The sequence below is a fragment of the Schistocerca gregaria genome, chromosome X (assembly GCF_023897955.1).
Source record: "Schistocerca gregaria isolate iqSchGreg1 chromosome X, iqSchGreg1.2, whole genome shotgun sequence".
In the NCBI taxonomy this organism is placed as follows: Eukaryota; Metazoa; Arthropoda; class Insecta; order Orthoptera; family Acrididae; genus Schistocerca; species Schistocerca gregaria.
In genome coordinates, this window is record NC_064931.1 from 21121785 (window position 1) to 21145485 (window position 23701).

The 23701-nt window shown below is 43.6% G+C and overlaps 1 protein-coding gene across 18 annotated transcripts in view; it reads right to left on the reverse strand.

The window, feature by feature from the left end:
• Window positions 1-23701, reverse strand: part of LOC126297395 (muscle calcium channel subunit alpha-1-like) — a 1224415-nt gene that overhangs the window by 575221 nt on the left and 625493 nt on the right. For all 18 annotated transcript variants that reach the window (XM_049988154.1, XM_049988156.1, XM_049988157.1 and 15 more), the window contains exon 3: window positions 22105-22210. In XM_049988154.1, the coding sequence (XP_049844111.1) occupies window positions 22105-22210 (106 nt within the window). The remainder of the gene's footprint in view (window positions 1-22104; window positions 22211-23701) is intronic.

The following is a 23701-nucleotide window of genomic DNA, read 5'->3' on the forward strand; positions in this document are numbered from 1 at the left end:
AGTCGCCTCAGCTGCAGGAATAGAGCAAAAGTAACATCCATTTTGCACACTTGATGGTAGTACTGCCTGGAATTGTTTAAATAAAGACTTATGTCCAGTTCCTAGGATGAGATAAGTTAGGTCAGTGGAGGTAGCCCTTTCTTTCCCGCCATTTTCTTAGGTTAGTAGAGTAAGTTCTTAGAGCAAAACTCGTGAACATTTTCCAAGAGGATGGCGAACACACTTGGTGGTGGTACTGCCTCTAATTGTTTAAATAATGACTTATGTCCAGTGCTCAATGTGTGCACGTAATACAGCTCAGCGTCTTGTGCCGGTAACACGACGCTAATGCTGTGGGTAGATAATAAATTTGAACAAATTTAATGAAATTTAAATAAATTTAAGCAAATTTTAAACAAATTTATAAAAATTATATTCGAATTGAACGACAATACCGTACTAATTTGCCTCAGCTGCAGGAGTAAGCTCTCACAACAAAATTCGAAAAGCATGGCGAACACACTTGGTGATGGTTCTGCCTCTTATTCTTTAAATAAAGTCTTATGCCCAGTTCCTAAGAAGAGGTGACTAAGGTTAGTGGAGGTAGCCCTTTCTTTCCCACCATTTTCTTGGCTTAGTAGAGGTACCGCAATTGAGCTATCTTCCCTCAAAAATTCAAACGTCCTGCCACGGGGACGTGGTACTTTCTTAGGTTAGTAGAGGTTGCGCAATTGAGCCATCTTCCCTTCAAAAGCCGCCATCTTGGATAATTATACTCGCGTCATCAGCTGATGTAAAATGCGTCATCACATGACGTCACGTACTTGCGTCACGGCCGTCATCTTGGATAACGGTACTTAGAGTGACCTACTTTGGGGTGACGTCCTGGTTGTCCTACTACTGCTAGGTACCCTTCGTTGTACTGCTGCTAAGGATGGAGCTAGTTCTTTCCAATAATCTTTGTAGAATCTTGCAGGTGTCTCATCTGGTCCTGATGCGTTTCAGGTACTAAGCGACTGTAGCTGCTTTCCTCTTCTGTGATCGCTTATCCCGTACGATGATTGAAAGATGGGACGGTATTACAATCTTCCATGGGAAAACAGGTCCGGAAGACCGATTTCAGTATTTCGGACTTCACCTTTTTATCTTCCGTTTCGGTGCCAGTATGGTCGCTGAATGGCTGAATAAATCATATCGAACCGTTTGCTGATTTTCCGTCTTAGGATTTTTACTCAGATTGATTGACAAAATTTTACTTTCGGGATCACTGACCGCTTGCCTCATTGCTCTCCTTACACTCATTTTTGCTTCGTTCAGCTTTTGTTAATACGCTGGGTTTTAAGCTCTCTCTGTTTAAGCAGCAATTTTGAAACCCGGCGATTAAACCACGTTTGGTCTTTCAGACCTTGCTTGGAACATACTTTTCTAAGGTATATTCAACCATGCTCTTGAATTTTTTTTAGATTTTGGTCAACGTCTTCGTCATCGGCACTGAATATTTGATGCTGGCTGCTGAGATACTCTGCAAGTTGTATGCTGTCGTTCTTGCAACGCAAAAATATTTTCATACGTTTCTTAACATTCCTTGTAATATCTGTAGTTATAGTTTCTATCACAGGCTTATGGTCACTCATACCCTCCTCTCCGTCAAATGGTACGTTAAGTTCAGCTCTGTTTGTTTGCTACGAAGTCTTAAGACGTCACGTTCTCGAGTTGGCTCTCTAATTATCTACTCAAAATAATTTTCGGAAAAGACATTCACAACAATGTGTGACGAATCCCTGTCTCTGGCACCAGTTTCGACAGTATGGCTCTTCCAATTTATACCTGGCTGTTTGAAGTCACCCCCTACTACAGCGGCATGGTTGTGAATGTTACTAGTTCTCTCTGAAGCGCTCTATTGGTACAGCTCCCGGTCCAGACTGTCTGTAAACGAACCAGATTACCATTTTTGACCGACCTTTGGTGCTTAAATCCACTCATATTGATTCACATTCGGAATCCGTGATAACCTTGCTAAGTATTATATAATTATTTACAGCAATAAGCACGCCGCCACCAATGGCTATTACCCTGTTCTTAAGATAAATATTTCAATCGGAACCTAGGATTTCTTGGTATTCACTTACGGTTTCAACCAGCTATCTGCTCCTAATACTATCTGGACATTATAACCTTCAATAAGCGATACTAACTCTGGAACATTTCCTTGGATGCTGCTGCAGTTCACTAATATATTAACTTTTGTATCCTACTCTGCGTAGGTATAAAACACAGTTCATGATCATTCGGACTGATGGTAAAGAGCAGATCGGCGGAGCGAAGCAAGTGGTTCCGGTGGTGACATAACGGAGATGTAGAGCTGAATTAACAACTAAGCATGTACCACAATCGAGGCAAAACATCCAAATCACAAAACGTCAAAATAGTTCGCTATCCAATGTCGCGTACGTACAGCTTCTAATTAGCCAGAGTGATTCTGTGATGTTGTTACAAGGATGTTAACAAACTGCATCAATAAAAAAAAAACCAGCAAACATGAGCTATTAAGGGCATTCATGAAGTGGTATAGCACGTTTTCATCTCCGATACTGCGAAACATCTCTTCAACTGGACAAGTGCTTATAACTCTTAAGATGTACACTTTAGAGACCCTGATTGTTGGGCTTTTTTTCATGTTTTGGTCCGGAATACCTCCTTCCAAAATAAGGAAAGCGATGAGTTTGCAGTGGAAGATATTCAATGTCAAACGCATTAGAACCAGTCGTGCTTAAAGCTTTCGGCTCTACCGTTTCTGGACCAGGGCCTCCTACCACAGATTTATACCTTTATCCTTCTCCATAATCCCTGAAAATTTGTAGCATTATTACAGGATCGCCCCCATACTTCGGACAGGGAGACATGGAAGATAAGTTGACTTTTCGGTATTCTGCAATAGGCATGCACGGTCACAAATCCTTCCGGTGCAGTGTATGCGCAAGGTACTCTGGACATCTTAAAGGGCTGCAGATGTTTGTGTAACTGAAATAAAACATCCAAATAAATAAATCAACTCCATAAACTTAAAATAAAACTGAAACACTATGTTAGAGAAAAACAGTTGTAACGAACTACTCTGTCAGCAATAAAATCTTGATTTGAACACATTACGATTATTTACTAGAATACTACGCCCCAGAAGGAATGCTGTACTTCTATTCGTGTAACTACGATTTAAATGTGTTTGATAGTCCGTAACAAGGATCTATGACACTGAACTCCAAGCAGCATGCATTTTATACAGTCCGGAGGGCATTTCGCTAGTCAGTCAAATATTCTTGTATGAGATTACTACCATCGAAAACATTGCAATTAGTTCGGAGATTAAGAAACTCCCTGGCAAATTAAAACTGTGTGTCGGACCAAGACTCGAACTCGGGACCTTTGCCTACCAACTTTTTTTCCATTTTTCCGGTACTGTTCGTTGCGTTTGGCCTGGGCAGACGTCAGATAACACCCGTTCAAGTTGATCGTTGATTCATTTAGTCAGTTTTTTTATTAGAGGGCAAGCAGCCCCCTGACCGAACACGCTGAGCTACCATGCCGGCTCAGGACCCGCCCTCACAGCTTTACTTCCGCCAGTACCTCGTCTCCTACCTCACAAACTTCACAGAAGCTGTCCTGCGAAGCTTGCAGAACTGCAAACAATCCTCTTGGAAGAACATCCGCAACTGAGCATTACAGCAGAGGTTGAAAATACCGCTTCAGTTGTAAATTATTTTATTTTCACACGACCTGTTTCGGATTGTTATAAGCCCATCCTCATGTGTCGTAGGTGTGCTGTGGTCCCCGAGTGCTTGGTATACGCGATGCTCGGGGGCGACAGCACAGCTACGACACCTGAGGATGGGCTTGTAACAGTCCGAAACCGGTCGTGTGAAAATAAAGTAATTTACATATGAAGCGGTATTTTCAATCTCTGCTTGCAGAACTGGTTTGGGGGGTTTGCAAATATGTATCACAGTCCTGTGTAAAGATGTAAATACCTTTAGACTATTATATAAGCGTCACTTTAATACACAAACATAGCTAAATTTCCTCCTTTTATTAATATTTTATAAATATTGTGGGATAGAGAGTAAAGCCTGTGTAAGTTTTTATAACAAGAAGCAAGTACCAGGTCGTTATAATTAAAGTGCAGCTACTCACGGAGGCTGTAATTAACATGTAGCAGTGAAACTTGGTAGATTAGCTGATGAATTAATTTGGAACCAATTTCTGCTACAAAAAAATGATTTCCAACTTTGGCCAATAGGTGCAAATGTGTCGCTGTGCATCATCTCGTCGACGTCTCCTGTACTGATATTAAACAAATTTTGTAAGCGGAGGTTTATGATAAAATAAACATTGTACATTCTCACTTGTTTGACCTTACCTGTCCACGTACAGTTTCTAATCCATTAGGTATGGAAACATTTCTATACGTCTTTCTTGCATTCACAGCGCCATATTAGTACCTGGTTGCCAGAACTGGAATTTTTGTTTTCAGCGTAAATCGGTTCTGCATTAACAGATTACGCCGTAATAAGCGAGTGGATCAGTTTCACAAGTAAAAACTTCTGACGCGTCGGCCGGAGTGGTCGAGCGGTTCTAGGCGCTACAGTCCGGAGCTGCGCGAACGCTATGGCCGCAGCTTCGAATCCTGCCTCAGGCATGGATGTGTGTGATGTCCTTAGGTTTGTTAGGTTTAAGTAGTTCTAAGTTCTAGGGAACTGATGACCTCAGAAGTTAAATCCCATGGTGCTCAGAGCCATTTGAACCACTTTTGAACTTCTGACGCTGGTGAAGCCCCCCACGATAATTTCCCTTACTTGAAAAAACTCATCGCTGGGCCACACGGAGACGCGTTTCCTTTGTGCAAGTTTTGTGAATGAAAATTTAGTCTCGAATAGGGTCTGATTCTCCATTGTCCATTGCACGTGCGAGAGAATGACTCGTAGTTTATCTTTCCTTCCGCATGTGTGGAGTGCGGGCGCATCTATCACACGTCACGCGAACCTGATTCCGTTTAATCAATTACACGGAGGATAGCGGCTACGACAGATGTCATGTGCCCCAATCAAATTCCCAGAGGCAAGTGCACCTCTCTATAATAATGGCGACCTGCGGTGCAGGTTTCTTCCCTGCGTAGTCAAATGACTCTGAGCACAATGGGACTTAACATCTTAGGTCATTAGTCCCCTAGAACTTAAATCTACATAAACCTAACTAACCTAAGGACATCACACAACACCCAGACATCACGAGGCAGAGAAAATCCATGACCCCGCCGGGAATCGAACCCGGGAACCCGGGCGTGGGAAGCGAGAACGCTACCGCACGACCACGAGATGCGGGCCCCTGCGTAGTCTTCTACTAACTAACCTGTACTTTATTTGGACATGGATTGCAATTCTGTATGCAATCAAGTCATTGCTGCATGAAATAAGAGTTGTGTCGTTTGAAATTTGTGTGTCTTGTTTCGACTCCCCTTTTACGTTAAATGACTTTAGCAGCTTGCATTAAAGCTTTATATCTGTGCTGTTCGTTGTTTCGGACATATCCGAAACAGCAGACACCATTTTGATCCTGCAGCAATTATGAAAAAACTCCCAAGGGAGAAAGCTGAAAATTTGTGCAGGACCGGAATTCGAACCCTGGACCCCTGGTCACTAGTCAGACACCCTGACAACTACGTCATCCCAACACGGTGGTTATCGCAACTGCACAGACTATCCTAGCAAGCTTCCTGTCAGACCCAAATTCTCAGCTTATCCACACGCTACTGGACTACGTCTTTGCCTATTATCTTCATAACTCGCGGCGAACCTCTAATTCCCCAAAGATTCGAGCGTGGAGTGCATCTGTACTGAAGAGCTCATTGCCTATTTTGGCCTTAATTATATATGTGGCCTCTGTTCTTTCGGACATATATAATCAAGGCGAGACTGGCCAGTGATCTCTTCAGTGCAGGTGCACGCCACACTAGAACTCTTACCGGAATCGGCGAAACGCCGCGAGTACCGAGGATAAAGGGCAGGTTACTACGGCAGTAATACTTAAATAAGTTGAGAATTTAGGTCTGACGGGAGGTGTGCTGGTAGTTCGTGCAGTTGCGAGGACTGCTGTATCCTTATGGCTTAGCGGTAGCCGGAACGGTAGCTCAGCGTGTTAGGTCAGAGGCTTATCTGCTCTCTGTAATAAAAAACAACTGCGTTAATGGATCAACGACGAACCGAAACGGGTGTATTGCGACGTCCGCCATGAGCAGATGAAACGAACAAAATAAGATTAAAAAAAAAACGGTCAGAGTATCTGCCTAATAGGCAGGAGACCAGGGTTCGATTCCCAGTCCGGCAAACATTTTGAGCTTTCCCCATTGATGTAAATCAGTGTCCACTAGCAGCTAAATATCATTAATTCCTTTGTGTCTCCATAAAAACTTTGTGAAGGGTTGGGACGTAAGATACCAGACAAACGAGTCTGTGTACAGTTTTGGAATTTGGCGAGCAATGGCATCAAAATTTCTAGGTATGAGTGCTGTTCCCACTCGAAATCATTTCCAGAATTACTCTGAATCTTTTAATCAAATCCACATTGAGGCCAGTGACTTGAGAAGTGAATTCTGGGTCACAATCTTCTAGATGTGCTGCCGTCATTTATATTCCCACATACACGAAGTCACTTCAGAACTATCTCAAAGCACGACTTAAAAAACCTTTTTGATCAGCTGGACATTTTAACATTTGTGCAAGTTTGTTTTCTATAAACGAAAACATCTCCTCCATTTTCTATGCTTTAAACTGCTTCAAAATATCGCACGAAGTTGTTCTGATAAACATCTGCATCAGAATAATCAAAGAATTTCTATGTTGCAATAGTTTAACAAATTTAACATTTAATTTTGAATCAATAAAAAACAATATGGTGGATGAGGGCAGAGAATGTTATTGTGTGAAACAATTGTCACTTTTCTAATTTCGTGACCCTAAAAGAAATATGATTCCACAAGACCAAAAAAAGGCAACTAAAACATTGAAATCTCTAGATTCTGAGGTAACAAAAGCACCCATAGAAGTACTATATACACTGAAATACCAAAGAAACTTACACACCTGCCTAATATCGTATAGTCCCCGCGAGCAAGCAAAAGAGCCGCAGCACGACGTGGCGTTGACTCGACTAATGTCTGAAGTAGGGCTGGAGGGAAATGACACCATGAATCCTGCAGGGCTGTCCATAAATCCGTGAGAGTACGAGAAGGTGGACGGTTCTAGGCGCGCAGTCCGGAACCGTGCGACTGCTACGGTCGCAGGTTCGAATCCTGCCTCGGGCATGGATGTGTGTGAAGTCCTTAGGTTAGTTAGGTTTAAGTAGTTCTAAGTTCTAGGGGACTGATGACCACAGCAGTTGAGTCCCATAGTGCTCAGAGCCATTTGAACCATTTGAGAAGGTGGAGATCTCTTCTGAACAGCATGTTGCAAGGCATCTCATATGCTCAATAATGTTCATGTTTAGGGAGTCTGGTGGCCAGTGGAAGTGTTTAAACTCAGAAGACTGTTCCTAGAACCAGTGTCGCTGCCTCCCTCCCCACAAACCACTTTCTCCATCCGTGACCTGTCGTGTCTAGCAGCGAGCCAAAGGTCACCCCCAGAGAATGTCGGCATCATAATCGCAGAAGACTGTCACCATGACTTTCTGGCAGTGGGGGTTGCCTCGAATTTCTTCTTTTGTGCTGAATGAGGATGTTGCCACTCCATGGACTGCCTTTGTGTTTCCGGCGCAAAGTGGTGCACCCAGCTTTCGTCCCCTGTACCGATCTGTGACGGATGGGCCTCTCCGTCGGTCTCAAAACGGTCCAACAATTGAGATAAAATGGCGTTTCTGTGAATCTTGTGGTCCGCTATAAGCATTCATGGAACCCATCGTGAGCACTTCCTATGCTGAGCGACAGCTGTAGAGCCAATTGTAGAGTTGTGATGAGCCGGTCGGCGCGAATAATGGCTGGCATCCGCACCATTCAGCATGTTTGGAGCAGTGGCTGTGACAGGACGTCCCGAGCGTGGCAGATCACGGAGCTCTGTTTCTGCATTTCCTGTGGCTGTAACTTTCTTTGCCCATCGCTCAATTTTACTCCCATCAATTGCAGCATCGCCATACACTGCACACAAACGTTTATGGATGTTCACCACGGTTTTTTTCTGCAGACAAGAATTAAATAACAGCACGCTGCTTGTAACGTGAGTCGTATGTAGAGGCCATTTTGACGCTGTACTACGGCTCTGCCATCTGCCGGAACGGTTAGAAACTTCACCGGCGCACAGAACAAACATCAAATGTGAAGCACCAACTACGACGTTTGTCTATGTACGAGGGTAATCCCAAAAGTAAGGTCTCCTATTTTTTATAAGTACAGAACTCTGTTTGTGTGGCAGTTGGTCACATTGTTATGAAGAGTGCTTCACGCACTGTATGTAAACAAGCGCACACCGTGCTGAGGCGCTCAGTGTTGGCTTGGTAGCCGTTGAGAATGGAGCTCCCGTTGGATGTTACCGCCAAGTGCGAATTGCGCACCGTTATTGGGTTTCTGAGCGCAAATGGTCCTGCGCCTATTGAAATCCATCGCCAATTGACGGAGGTGTATGGTGAGTAGTGCATGGATGTTGAAAATGTTCGTAAATGGTGAAGAGGGTCGGACCGAAATTCACGACGATAGCAACGGTTGGGACCGTCGTAATGACTGGCCACGTAGTGAGCGCACGGCTGATCGATGCAATCGTCCTCATGATCTAAGGGGCTGTGGGCTAATTTAAGTCCGTAGCCCCAATCCACAACACAATGTGCCCCGTGAACGAAGGTCAAATGCGAAAAGATATGCTAAGGAAACTGCCTGCACTACGCCTGTCCGTCCTCTTTCAGAATAGGGCTGCGCCGTGTGGGATTCTTACCAGATAGGACTGACAGAGTACATCTGAAAAGTTCGAAGAAGGGCAGCATGTTTTGTATTATTGGGAAATAGGGGAGAGAGTGTCATAGAAATGATACAAGATTTGGGATGGACATCATTAAAACAAAGGCGTTTTTCGTTGTGGCGGAATCTTCTCACGAAATTCCAGTCACCAACTTTCTCCTCAGAATGCAAAAATATTTTGTTGATACGGACCTACTTAGGGAGAAACGATCACCATGATAAAATAAGGGAAATCGGAGCACGTACGGAAAGATGTGTGTTCGCTCTTTCCGCGCGCTATACGAGATTGGAATAACAGATAATTGAGAAAGTGGTTCGATGAACCCTCTGCCAGGCACTTAAATGTGATTTGCACAATATCGATGTAGATTTAGATGTAGATCTGACTACAGTTTGAATAAAATTACTTGACAGTTGACACTTCACGCCTTGGTGCTCTTTTCCTCCAGTCGGAGCGCCCAAAGTCACACCCGAACTGTTGGCCGTTGCCAAACTGCCACGACTGGTCATTTCACTCTCAGATCCTTCTTCGGTTTCCCTCTTTATATCTTTGTATCCCGAATCATGGGTCTGGCACTTCTATTTCGTATTTCATCACACATGATAACCGTTCCAAAGACAACACACACATATGCTACTACACACGTTTCGTACACAGCACGAACCAAACAGTAATGTATACTTTCAGCGTCACATATACAGTTATCATAATCAAAGAGATCGGCTTACATTAGATAAGCTTCCAACGGCATTGCGTAAAGCCGAATTTTTGAAGGCTGCTATTCATCGTTGCGACTCGGTCTCCACAGTTGTGAATATAACTACTTACCTCATCGCTGTGTTTAGTACCATGGTTAGCTTATGTACCTGACTGCAGAAGCTCGTGGGTTCAAATTTCGTCAAATGATGCAAATTTCTTTAAATTTATAAATCTAATCAAAAGAGTCTGATTATTGTTTTTATTCAATAAACTGGTTCAAATGTAATCTTTTTATTTAAAATACTTTCCCACGTTATTTTGTTTATTTTCTCTCTTTTTTCCTAGCTCTCTTTTTTCGTCTGAAATCTACTAGCGTCTCCTGCAATCTGCAGCCAAGTGAGAACGAGGACTGCTCATCGGTTGGTAACGCGGCAGCTCGTGTAGCCAGTGTGAGCATAGTTTCAGGTGACGAATGATAGCGGGAAATTAGTTTGCTTTTAGCGCTGGAATTGAGCTTTTTCTGTCTTGAGTTTGGTCGAAGAAATTAGCTATAATTGTAGTTAACAGAGCTATTGTGATTTTAATTCTGCCGCAGACTGTTGACCGCGGTTTTCCCAATACACTACACATCACGAGGTTGTCGTTAGTTTAGGACAACAAAACGCATCGTCTGCCGCAGTTCAGTCATTTAAGTGTAAAGTCCGCTATCGACAGGGCATCTCGCATTTTCGTCATACCTCATGCGGCCGCTTCCAACATTGCTCCGCGTTACACATTAACAGAATTTGTGACGTAATCTCCGTGTCTGTGCGTCGCCTATAAAAGAGTGGCACTTGGCAGCCGATGTGACAAAACCGTAGCGGCAAGTGACAAACGTCAACTATCAAGTAATTTTAATCGGACTAATCAAGCAGGAGAGATGGGTTGAGCAATAATTAATCCAGGGAGTACGCCGCGGTGTTTGTAGAGGCCGACGATATCATGGCTGACCGTCTGCAGGACTGATTGATTGGTTAATTGATTTGGGAGAGGGAACAAAACAGCGAGGTCATCAGTCTCATCGGGTTAGGGAAGGAAGTCGGCCGTGACCTTTCAAACAACCATCCCGGCATTTGCCTTAATCGCTTTAGGGAAATCACTGAAAACCTAAAACAGGATGGACGGATGCGGGTTTGCGCAGTCGTCCACCCAAATGCGATTGCAGTGTGCTAACCATAGCGCTGGTCCGCTTGATAACTTTCTTGGAAGGATGACTGGTACGACCTCAGTGCCTTGAGAGAGAAATGCATAGATCTGTCAAGGAAGAATGCTGTCTGTGCCTAACTGACAAGTCAATCATGGACCGGCATGAAATTAGTGAAAGGTATAGTATTTAAACAGAAGGTAATGTGTATCAACACTCCTACACCGTTTTCCCAGCTTAGAATCACTAATTTGTTAGTTTACTGTTTCTTTTGCCTTTTGATGATGTCTATCGGGTTTCAGATGATTGTCTGTGGATGTAGTGATATGTTTCCGCCAGAAAATCAAAATGGTTCCTCTTACCCTAACGGAACGTATAGGATGACACAAATATTAAAGATAATGAAGATGAACCACCAACACCAAGCGGTAAAATGTAGCTTTTGTCGCATGCCTGTAGTCGAGGAGTATTCCTGGTTACGTATGTTTGTAGCGAATGCGTGAATTATGAGACTCTAACACAGTAGAGTGCGAAACAGGTGGCGGACTCAGTATCCTCAGACACTGCACCACGGTTTGCTTAGTTACTAACACTGGGAGGTAGAGATGTCGTGTCCAAATACGCATATGGGATGTCAAAAACCGTAGAAGGATTTCCCGTCACAACTTTTCCTTCAACCCTTCTGTTTACCTGAAGACCACAAGTGAAGTTACTTAAGATTTTATTTTTTTGTGTCTTTTGTAGTTATCTCATGATAACTGAGCATATGTAATATTTCAATAACATGCTTAATGAGGCAGAAGTGATACCTTGTCTATACACTGTCGGTGGTGGTGATGGTTAGTGTTTAACGTCCCGTCGACAACGAGGTCATTAGAGACGGAACGCGAGCTCGGGTTAGGTAAGGATTGGGTCGGAAATCGGCCGTGCCCTTTCAAAGGAACCATCCCGACATTTGCCTGAAACGATTTAGGGAAATCACGGAAAACCTAAATCAGGATGGCTGGAGACGGGATTGAACCGTCGTCCTCCCGAATGCGAGTCCAGTGTGCTAACCACTGCGCCACCTCTCTCGGTTACACTGTCGGAAAAAATGTTAGGTACACCTGGAAAGACAACGTCGATTTTGATCCGATGACGTCATATGCCACCTGGGGGGTAGTAGATGTACTTATAATGGTTTCGACGTCGTCCGCCAACAGACAGCGTAGTGGCATGGGTACAACAGCGCCAACTGAGTCTACACTTTAATAGCGAATGATCACAGCCAGAGGGCTCATTGTGCTGCAAATGTGTGAAACAAGCAGGCAACCACGCCAAGAACACACTCTCGTGCTTCCTACAACCAAGTGAACGAATTTGAAAGGGATCAAATTGTGGCCTTCCGAGTGGCGAGGTTATCCTTGCCGCACAAGCTAGGCGTGCTGCGTCAGTTGGTCAACAATGCTAATATCGGTGGTCACGTAAACATTCTCACGCCCGTAAAGGAGATTCTGGACGTCCACGTAGCACAGACGCCTTACAGGATCGTCGTATTGCATGGGCAGCTGTGGCAGATCATGCAGCTTCTACAGCACAGATAAGAGGCCTTGGGAGGCCAGACGTGTCAACAGGAATTGTTGCGAAGCGGTTATTAGCAGTACCTCTAGCCCGTCTTCCTCCCAAGTCATGGATCGACTGGTGCTGCCAGAGGATCACTTGGAAGATGGAAATGGAACGAGTATGTGAGGATTGTGGTAGGAAACGCGAACGTTCGACTTCGGTTTATTGGGAGAATTTTAGGGAAGTGTAGATCATCTGTAAAGGAGACCGCATATAGCACGCTAATGCGACCTGTTCTCGAGTACTGCTCGAATGTTTGGGTTCCGCACCAGATCGGATTGAAAGAAGACATCGACGGAGTTCAGAGGCGAGCTGCTAGATTTGTTGCAGGTAGGCTCCATCAGCACGCAAGTGTTAGAGATACGCTCCGGCAGCTCAAGTGGAAATCCCTGGAGGGAAGAAAACATTGATTTCGAAGAACACTACTTAGAGAACCGGCATTTGAAGCTGACTGCACAAAGATTCTACTGCCGCCAACATACCACGAAGATAAGGTACGAGAAATTAGGGTTCATAGGGAGGCATGTAGAAAATCGTTTTCCGATCGCTCTATCTGCGACTGTAAGAGGAAAGGAAACGCCTAATTGTGGTACAGGCTACACTCCGCACGCACCATGCGGTGGCTTGCGGACTATGTATTAGAGGCTACGCGCAAGTGAAGGTCGTGTGTCCGTACGACGTACTCTGTCCCGCAGAATGCATTCGTCCGAGACCCACCGGCCTCACCCCAGGCCTTCTGGTGCGCGGTGCGGTAAGCTACAACTCTCGTTCACTTTTGATGTTTCTGGAGGGGACGCTGACCAGCGCTCGGCACGCGGAGAATGTTGTTAGACCCGTTCTTTTGCGGTTCTTGCAAGAGGATGTGTTGTTCCGACGGGATAATGCTCGCTCACACGCTGCCCATGGAACTCGACGTGCAGCAGCTGCCCTGGCCAGCACGATGTCCGGACTTGTCTCCAATCTAGCGCGTGTGGAATACGACGGGGCGAGAAGTGATTCCTGCGACTCGTCAGCCGACAACTCTTACAGAACTACGTGAACAGGTGTAGCAGACGTGGAACAACGTATCCCAAGACAGTATTCACTCCCTGTAGCATCGACTGGATACGAGAGGTGGGGGCTACATCACGTACTGATACGGGTGTTTCGGCACGAGTCGATATCTGGTACCTCAGAACCACCTGTGCCACTGATCTGTAAATTTAATCATTTCATGTACTCCATATGCACTGCTGCAACAGTACTCTTCCTCTAAACGTGGGTACTAATTTTTTATGGCTGTGTATATACTCCATGATCGCGCGCCTTTCTTTTTTTAAAATTGAAAATCTTGTCCAGTCACGGTTGCATTGCTATCATACCAATAACGGAACAGTAAATTGTTTGCTTGTGTGTACCTGCTCCTAAAGCAGTTTCATTCACTTTATCGAACCGTTTTTGTAGAGTGTATCGCTCAACAACGATTTCTTTATTTGTACTCGCCTTGTGCTAGTGATAAGGCTTTTAAGTAATTGTTTTCATTATACGTCACTTTTTTTCTGTGTGTTACGGAGCAATTATGAACATCAGTGTAAAGCGGGAATCTTTCTCGCTTTTATTATTAAGTACGTTGTATGCTGGTGAGCGAGAATGATTGTCAGTGGTGTCTCGTGATGTCTCTAAATATACGCTAGACGTGCAGATTTGTGGGTGAGTGCAGATCGCGACAGATTGCGGTTCGCCGCACGCCGATGACACCTGCGCACTGTTGGCGTGGGGGTGATGGCTGTCGGAGGGCGTCCCGGCAGCGACCTCTGCGGCGCTTAGACCGTCCCTCGGATTAGCTAGCCTCTTAACGGAGTGCGCTCTGTCAACACCGCCAGATGCCGCGCCGGCAGCTGTCTCAGAGCAAATTCGTCGACTGTGCCTTTCAGTCAGCCGTTTACGGCACGCGCCACAGACACTGACCTACCCCGAGCAGCTCGTCGCCGATTCAGCAAGTCGTGCAACTCTGTATCTCCCCGAATTGACTGTACTGTCGGAGGGCGTCCCGGCAGCGACCTCTGCGGCGCTTAGACCGTCCCTCGGATTAGCTAGCCTCTTAACGGAGTGCGCTCTGTCAACACCGCCAGATGCCGCGCCGGCAGCTGCCTCAGAGCAAATTCGTCGACTGTCCCTTTCAGTCAGCCGTTTACGGCACGCGCCACAGACACTGACCTACCCCGAGCAGCTCGTCGCCGATTCAGCAAGTCGTGCAACTCTGTATCTCCCCGAATTGACTGAACTCACGAGGAGGAACACGACAAGCGCCGTAACCTGATTTCCCAGAAACATCGCTCAGTGGAAGAGGGGTCAAAATAAGTGAACACGTGTCGCGGCTTATTCGTAGATATTCGACCGCTTCTGATAAAACGACGGCAAAAGTTTTCTAGGTAATTCGTGCGCCTTTTAACAAGTAAATCTTTCTATCTAAACGGAGGCACTGTGGCTAGCGTATCGGCTTCACACTTTCGAGCTCCGTGTTCGAAACCCTCCTCTAATTTTTATTTTCGTTTTTCGTTTACCTACCCACGTCAGCAGATTACTACACGAATGTTTTCTAGTGTACATCCAAATAACCTTGTCCTGATTCGTCTACTAATTGTATGCCTGGCGAATGAATTAAAAATAGATAAATGGAAAAACTATTTGAAATCGTTTCCTGTAGTGTATCTTATTCATAATCAATTGTAAGCCTCAGTTTTCGCGAAAGTAATTCGTTATGTATGGTTTGTCGCAAAATTGTCAACGTGTGAAATATTCAGCAGTGTTAACATTTGTTTCCCTTGTGAGATTCGTACGAATGAATGTCGCTACCTTCGCGCGATGCTCTTGGTGTTAGGAATGTCTGTGTTTCGAGTGTTTCTACGATCGGTATCATCCGAGGGAATGCAACAAATCTTCCTGAACAATAAGCGTAAGAATAAAATATAACAATTAAGTACGGACATAAAAATGAAATATAATAATACGAGAATTCAGAAAAATTGTAACCCAAAAATATCACACACACATATATAATAAGTGTAATACACTTATTGTGAAATATAGTTATAATTTCACAATTAATATAACGCCCTTGTATCCTCTAACTTGGTAACATTCGTGTAGCAACCTTCTACTCTCATGGCTAGATGAATGAAAAACAAAGAAAAGTAAATTAAGCAAAAAAAAAAAAAAAAAATTGGATTTCGAACATGGGACGCAAAAGTGAGAGACCATAACGTTACCCACTATGCGACCAGTTGGGCAGAGCTTATCGTGCACAAAAGGCATCTAAATGACGTGGAAAATTTTGACGGTCGTTTTCTCAGTAACGGTCAAGTATCTACGGATAAGACGATACACGTGTCCGCTTATTTTGGTTCCCTTCAACAGAGCGAAGTTTCTGGAAAGTCGGGTTATGGCACTTGCCATGTTCTCCTAGTAAGTAGATCCTAACACTATTTGTGGTATGTACCGAGACAGCTAAAGACCATTAGTGACTTACGTCTTCTGAACAATGCAAAGAGTCTGTCTCTGTATTTGTGTTATGCTATCTTGTCCCAGCTATCAGGTGATTCTGAATCAAATGGACGATGTACAAGAATGAATAAGTCAGTCTCTAGAAATTTTGCTGCTTCCGTGTTGAGCAACGACATTTTTGCCATATAGAAGTAGCAATCACTTGCTGCAGCGTTGGCACGGGTACACTTATGCTTGCCATTAAGGCCTACTATCGGAGACGACTGGCGATTTTGATGTTTACGATTGGCACAGATGAGTCACACTATGGACGGCAGTAAGAAAAATGACAATACATATGAGTGACACCGTCATAAGGCAAGGGATATTGTGGGTTGTGAACAGAGGATGATGCTTAGTGGATGTGCTATTCGTTCTGGCGTAACCACAAGCGCCGGAACGAAGACGGAGAACGAAAGACCAGAGGAGGCGGTGAGGCGGCGTCAGCCAACATTCCGCGCCACGGCAAGAAGTGGATACAAGCGCCGCTCCTGCCAGTGGCTCAGAGCGGACATGAGTGGAAAATATTCGCGGAGTATTAGCACGGCCTCGCAGAGAGTGCTACAAGAACAGTTAGTGATGATCCACAACTTGCATTGCCAATGCATATATCACAGGACTCGGCCATCGCTTGCGACACTTGTTCTAAATTCAAAGTATTGTCAATCTGCTTTATAGAAATAAACCTTGAATTGTGTAGCATTCCGAGAACGCAGCAGCCCATAGGAATCCTATACGAGACGAGACGACTGAGCAAGACCCCACACTGTTAAGGCGTGCTGTGAGCGAACTATGCGAGGTAGCATCGAAAGAGGAACTTCGAGATTCATGTCCAACTTCAAACTGGGCTGTACTACGTGGATCCCGCTTACGTTCCTTCCCAGATACGAAACCTGCTTCAGTTCCCCTCGTCTCATCTTTCATCACACCTGTAAGTGAAGTGATTGCGCAATCAAATAACTGCGTTAAGCTTACGTCTGTAAGGGAGTATTCAGTTTCTTCCGTGCGTCTTAAAGGGCAGAATGCCGAGCTCTACCACTTGTTTAGCTTCCTTCTGCTATGTTTGCCATTTAAATTCACTATTATGTCACCCCTTATCTTAACCGTTAAGTGTACCTGTGGAGACCATCCCTTGACCATTTATCCCTTGCTTTCTGCTCTGCTTGTCTGTAAACTTACTTTTGTGTTCCTATATATTTTTTGTTGTGAAGTGTGTCAATACTGTTTTGTGCTTGTCGATGCCATATTTCTTTTTATGTCATTGTATCTATAGTTCGATTAAAATTACTTGATAGTTGACACTTCACGCATTGTAGCTGGTTTCCTGAAATCAGAGCGCTCAACGTCACGCCCCAACCCTTCGTCGTTACCGAACTACCACAACTATTTACAGGGTGTTAGAAAAAGGTACGGCCAAAATTTCAGGAAACCATCCTCACACACAAATAAAGAAAAGATGTCATGTGAACATGTGTCCGGAAACTAAAATGAGATCTAACATGGAAATTAAGCGTTTGTTCTTCCACCTACGCTCAATGGAGCACGTTATCATGATTTCATAAGGGATACTCTACCTGTGCTGCTAGAACATGTGCCTTTACAAGTACGGCACAACATGTGGTTCATGCACGATGGAGCTCCTGCACATTTCAGTCCAAGTGTTCGTACGCTTCTCAACAACACATCCGGTGACAGATGGATTGGTAGAGGCGGACCAATTCCATGGCCTCCACGCTCTCCTGACCTCAACCCTCTTGACTTTCATTTATGGGGGCATTTGAAAGCTCTTGTCTACGCAACCCCGGTACCAAATGTAGAGACTCTTCGTGCTCGTATTGTGGACGGCTGTGATACAATACGCCATTCTCCAGGGCTGCATCAGCGCATCAGGGATTCCATACGACGGTGGGTGGATGCATGTATCCTCGCTAACTTAGGACATTTTGAACATTTCCTGTAACAAAGTGTTTGAAGTCACGCTGGTACGTTCTGTTGCTGTGCGTTTCCATTCCATGATTAATGTAATTTCAAGAGAAGTAATAATATGAGCTCTAATATGGAAAGTAAGCGTTTCCGGACACATGTCCACATAACATATTTTCTTTCTTTGTGTGTGAGGCATGTTTCCTGAAAGTTTGGATGTACCTCTTTGTAACACCCTGTACAGACATATTTCGTCCATATTTTTCCCCAGATATATCGATATAAAAATGGCAATATCGAGCGACGATATTTTTATTTTATATTACATTTTGTTCTCAATTTTCGGTAAATATTTTGAGTTGTTCTTTTGCAATTGTTGAAGAACATAAATTTACTTTGACCATGTGAAGCAGTCTTATGGTTTTATGAGCTTTCATCACGTCCAGTCCTACTCTCTGACTGTGTGAAGCAAGTGTATGTGGGGACTGAAAATGATAGAAAACAAAATCTATAAGAGAAGATTGGTTTGGTTTGGTTTGGTTTTTGCGTTGGGCGGAGACGTGTGAGGGTAAATACTGACGTAATCGGCGCTCCTCGCAACCAACACAAACTGCAACGTTTAGCTTCACCACGCAGTTTTGGCACTACAACTGCTACTTCACTGACGTTGGCAGAAATTTAAAAACAGGGAAATCGACGTGAAATGTTCGGACAAATGAGATAGAGGGCCTGAATGCCTGCATGGCACCACTCTACTGGCCGACGACGGAGCCAGCGTCTCGCCGCGTCAATAAACTCCACGCCATCCAGTCTGCAAGGTGGATGAGGAAGAACAGTCAAATGAAGTTTTGTGAGCTTCTCTCGGGTGCGCAAACTTGTGTGAGGTCTTATGTTGTCATGGAGGAGGAGAAGTTCGTTTTTTTGGTGACGAAAACGCTGAAGTCATTTCTTCGATTTCACAGCTGTGTGCGGCTGGCATGCACGCCGTAGATCTGACAGGTTTACGCGACCTTGCAGTTACGAAGACACATGTCTCGCCCAACGACTTACCGTGCTCCGTAGACATTCTGCAATGCCTATGAGTATCTGTGACGCTCTGCTTCTCCGCATTTTTTCAACCGAAATTGGCCGAGGAAAAATGTGTTGCATTACTTACTGAAAACGCGCCTTGTTCACATACACAGAACTATACCGTCTTTTTTCTCTCATTTTGTTCTATATTGTTCGTTATCTTTGTTCGGGGCCGACGTCCAACGACATTCACTCAGCCTTTTTTTTTTTTACAGAGGCTAGTTAACCCTCTGACCGAACACGCTGAGCTACCGTGCCGGCTAAATCGACTGAGTTACCCAAGCACGACTCACGCGCTGTCCTCACAGCTTAACTTCTACCACTACCTAGTTTAGTTTCCTACCTTCCAAACTACACAGAAGCTCTCCTGCGAACCGTGCAGAACTAGCACTCCTGGGAGAAAGTATACTGCGGAGACAGACATGGCTTAGCAACGACTGGGGGATGTTTGCAGAGTGAGATTTTCACTCTGCAGCTGAGTTTGGGCTGATACGAAACTTCCCTCTATGTTTCCCTATACAACAGGTAAGTTATAGAAAATTTAATTAATACCAGTTATGTTCCTTTCAAAGTATGCTGACGCAGTAGCTGTATACTTTACGCTCATATACAACCGATCTCGATGAAAGATCCGTACCCAAAGACTGGGAAGTTCCACAGGTCACACTAGTATTCAGGAAAGGTAGAATTAATCCACTGAATTACAGGCCCTTATCATTTACACCGGTATTCAGCAGCACTTTGGAATATACACTCCTGGAAATTGAAATAAGAACACCGTGAATTCATTGTCCCAGGAAGGGGAAACTTTATTGACACATTCCTGGGGTCAGATACATCACATGATCACACTGACAGAACCACAGGCACATAGACACAGGCAACAGAGCATGCACAATGTCGGCACTAGTACAGTGTATATCCACTTCTCGCAGCAATGCAGGCTGCTATTCTCCCATGGAGACGATCGTAGAGGTGCTGGATGTAGTCCTGTGGAACGGCTTGCCATGCCATTTCCACCTGGAGCTTCAGTTGGACCAGCGTTCGTGCTGGACGTGCAGACCGCGTGAGACGACGCTTCATCCAGTCCCAAACATGCTCAATGGGGGACAGATCCGGAGATCTTGCTGGCCAGGGTAGTTGACTTACACCTTCTAGAGCACGTTGGGTGGCACGGGATACATGCGGACGTGCATTGTCCTGTAGGAACAGCAAGTTCCCTTGTCGGTCTAGGAATGGTAGAACGATGGGTTCGATGACGGTTTGGATGCACCGTGCACTATTCAGTGTCCCCTCGACGATCACCAGAGGTGTACGGCCACTGTAGGAGATCGCTCCCCACACCATGATGCCGTGTGTTGGCCCTGTGTGCCTCTGTCGTATGCAGTCCTGATTGTGGCGCTCACCTGCACGACACCAAACACGCATACGACCATCATTGGCACCAAGGCAGAAGCGACTCTCATCGCTGAAGACGACACGTCTCCATTCACGCCTGTCGCGACACCACTGGAGGCGGGCTGCACGATGTTGGGGCTCTCGCAGTGTCCGGAGCAAGTATGGTGGGTCTGACACACCGGTGTCAATGTGTTCTTTTTTTTCATTTCCAGGAGTGTGTATTGTGTTCGAACATTATGAATTACCTCGAAGAAAACGGTCTACTGACACACAGTCATCACGGATTATAAAAACATCGTTCTCGTGAAACGTAACTAGCTCTTTACTCTCAGGAAGTGTTGAGTGCTATTGACAAGGGATTTCAAATTGATTCCGGATTTATGGAATGCTTTCGACACGCTACCACACAAACGGTTTGTAATGAAACGGCATGCTTATGGAATATCGCCTCAGTTATGTGACTGGATTCGTGATTTCTGGTGTTCTCCAAGGTAGTGTTACAGGTTCTTTGCTGTTCCACAAACGATTAGGAAGACGATCTGAGTAGCCGTTTTAAGTTGTCTGCAAATTACACTGTCATTTATCAACTTGTAAAGTCATCAGAAAATTAAAACAAATCGCAAAAAGATTTGGAAAAGATATTTATTAGGTGCGAAAATTGGCAACTGACCCTAAATAACGTAAAGTGTGAGGTCATCCACATGAGTGGTAAAAGGAATCCGTTAAACTTGAGTTACACGATAAATCAGTCAAATCTAAAGGCCATAAATTCAACTAAATACCTAGAAATTACAATTACGAACAACTTAAATTGGAAGGAACAAATAAAAAAGGTTGTGGGGAAGGCTAACCAAAGACTGCGTTTCATTGGTAGGACACTTACAAAACGTAACAGATCTACTAAGGGGACTGCCCACACCACGCTCGTCCGTCCTCTTTTAGAATACTGCTCCATCGTGTGGGGTCCTTACCAGATAGGATCGACAGAGTACATCGAAAAAGTTCGAAGAAGGGCAGCACGTTTTGTATTATCGCGAAATAGGGGAGAGAGAGTCTGAAATGATACAGGAGTTGGCATGGACATTGTTAAAATAAAGGCTTTTTTCGTTGCAGAGCAATCTTCTCACGAAAGGACAATCACCAACTTTCTCCTCCGAATGCGAAAATATTTTTTTGACACCGACCTACATAGGGAGAATCGATCACCACGCGAAAATAAGGTAAATCAGAGCTCGTACGGAAATATATAGGTGTTCATTCTTTCCGCAAGCTGTACGAGACTGGAATAATACAGAATTGTGAAGGTGGTCAGATTAACCCTCTGCCAGGCACTCGAATGTGATTTACAGATTTTGCATATCGATGTTGATGTTCAGCAAACTGCATTCAGAAACACCAATATTTCACTACAAATATCACACTGAATAATATGTTAGGTAGCTGCTCTTTTGATAATCCATATACTCAAAAGGAGGAGGAATAAAGAGCGTAAAATTAATTTAGTGCACACAAATGTCAGCATAGCAAGTGTCAGTCAAAACTCGTCTGTCATCATTAAAGGGATGGTGCATATGAAACTCTCTACTTCCAATTTATATGCAACATTGCTAAACAGTTTATCCACTTTCATTTAGGATCGTATGACAACCATTTACCGAAAAAAGTCATGTACTTTGTTTACACAAATAAGGTGCTCTTTAAAATAGCAGTAATAATGTAATATATTCATGTACTTACCAAATAAAGGTTTGTATTATTGGAATCACCATTGGGATAAGGAGTGTACACAGCCAAGGCAACACAGTTTGCAAAGATGGTCAGTAATATCAGGTACTCAAAAGGTCTGTGTACGAAGTTAAAGAAAATAAATTACTGCAGACAAGACAAGTAATTCTAGATAGAAATTTCTTGAGTCTAAACATTTTTAATTGATGACAACATTCAAATGAACTTAGACATTGTGAACACATTTACTATTGATTAATTGAGGTAAACAATTTCTTGATACAAGATGGTTAATACTAATTCTAAACTGTTTCTGTTGCTCCATTACTAAGTGTCTATTACCAGTAAGAAATTCATATTAATTTTCTTGTTAGGAAATTCAAAGCATAGCTTCACTAGATTAAGAGTAATTGCAGAGACTAAATAGGAATAATTAACGTAGGAACACTAGAAGAATTAATAATATAATACTATCATTTAAGCAACTGTATCACTATAGACGTGAAACAATTATAGAGCGCTATCTGCATCTGAAACAGTGTGTTTATGGAAGTTCAAAGTGAGAAAAGTTGTTTTAGAGATATAGCAATTTCTTTATGATTCAGTGATTTGGTTTGCCGAGTATTAAATAATTTACTCCTCTTTTTGCCTTACAGACCACATTTATTTATGTCCATGAGGCTTTCTTACTGGAGACCAACAGAAAATATTCACCAGCAAGAGAGAGTGCAGTAATAAGGATTAAATCCAGCTTTCATGATATTATGCAGTTTATCCACTCAAGGTTGTGCGTGTTGTGCATTGTAACGAAGTATGAAAATTATAAATAAGCACACTGTCCAGTATTATAGATCGCCCATTCTCCCATTGACTAGTACTTTACTATCTACACCACATTGACGTATTTTATGACATCCATTTATAGGACCTACACATGTCGTAATTTCCAAATACAGTACAGATTTTTGAATATTTATGTAATTATTTTTATTCGCAGTTAGGCGCAAATAAAGAATGAAATCTGTAGATATTAAAAAGAGAGTAATCTGTAGTGAACACTTAAACAGACACTGCAAAGGAAACGAGCAGTTCTATCATTACGTCCTAATCACAATGCCAAATGAACGCAGCTTAGGCCAATGAACAATAACGTTTCTTTAATAAATTTAAGCCTGTATGACTTGCTTCTTGTAAATCATGAACGCTCATAACGTGTATGAAGATGTTTACAAATCTTGGTAGATTACATTTAAGGGCATTTATGTGATGCTTGATTATCTGTAAATAAGTGTTTCATACGGCAACATTTTTGGTTTCCACTATTCTACTTGAACCTCAGCCTTTCTGAAAGATTCATCTTCATTAAATTCGCATCATGTTCTTCGCTTTTCATGGAATGTTTAACGAGATTTTAGTCCAAATTCAGCTGTAGGTGACAGTTAGTAATTTTAATATAATGCTTCCATTCATTTGACTTATTATACAGAACATACCTGCTCGTATAAAGCATGCATTACATTTTTAGAATAAAATAGGTATTTAGTCTAAGTAGGAATGAACTTATTTCTGATATGAGGTAAATTAGAGTAACTGAGAATAAAGGCCAGTT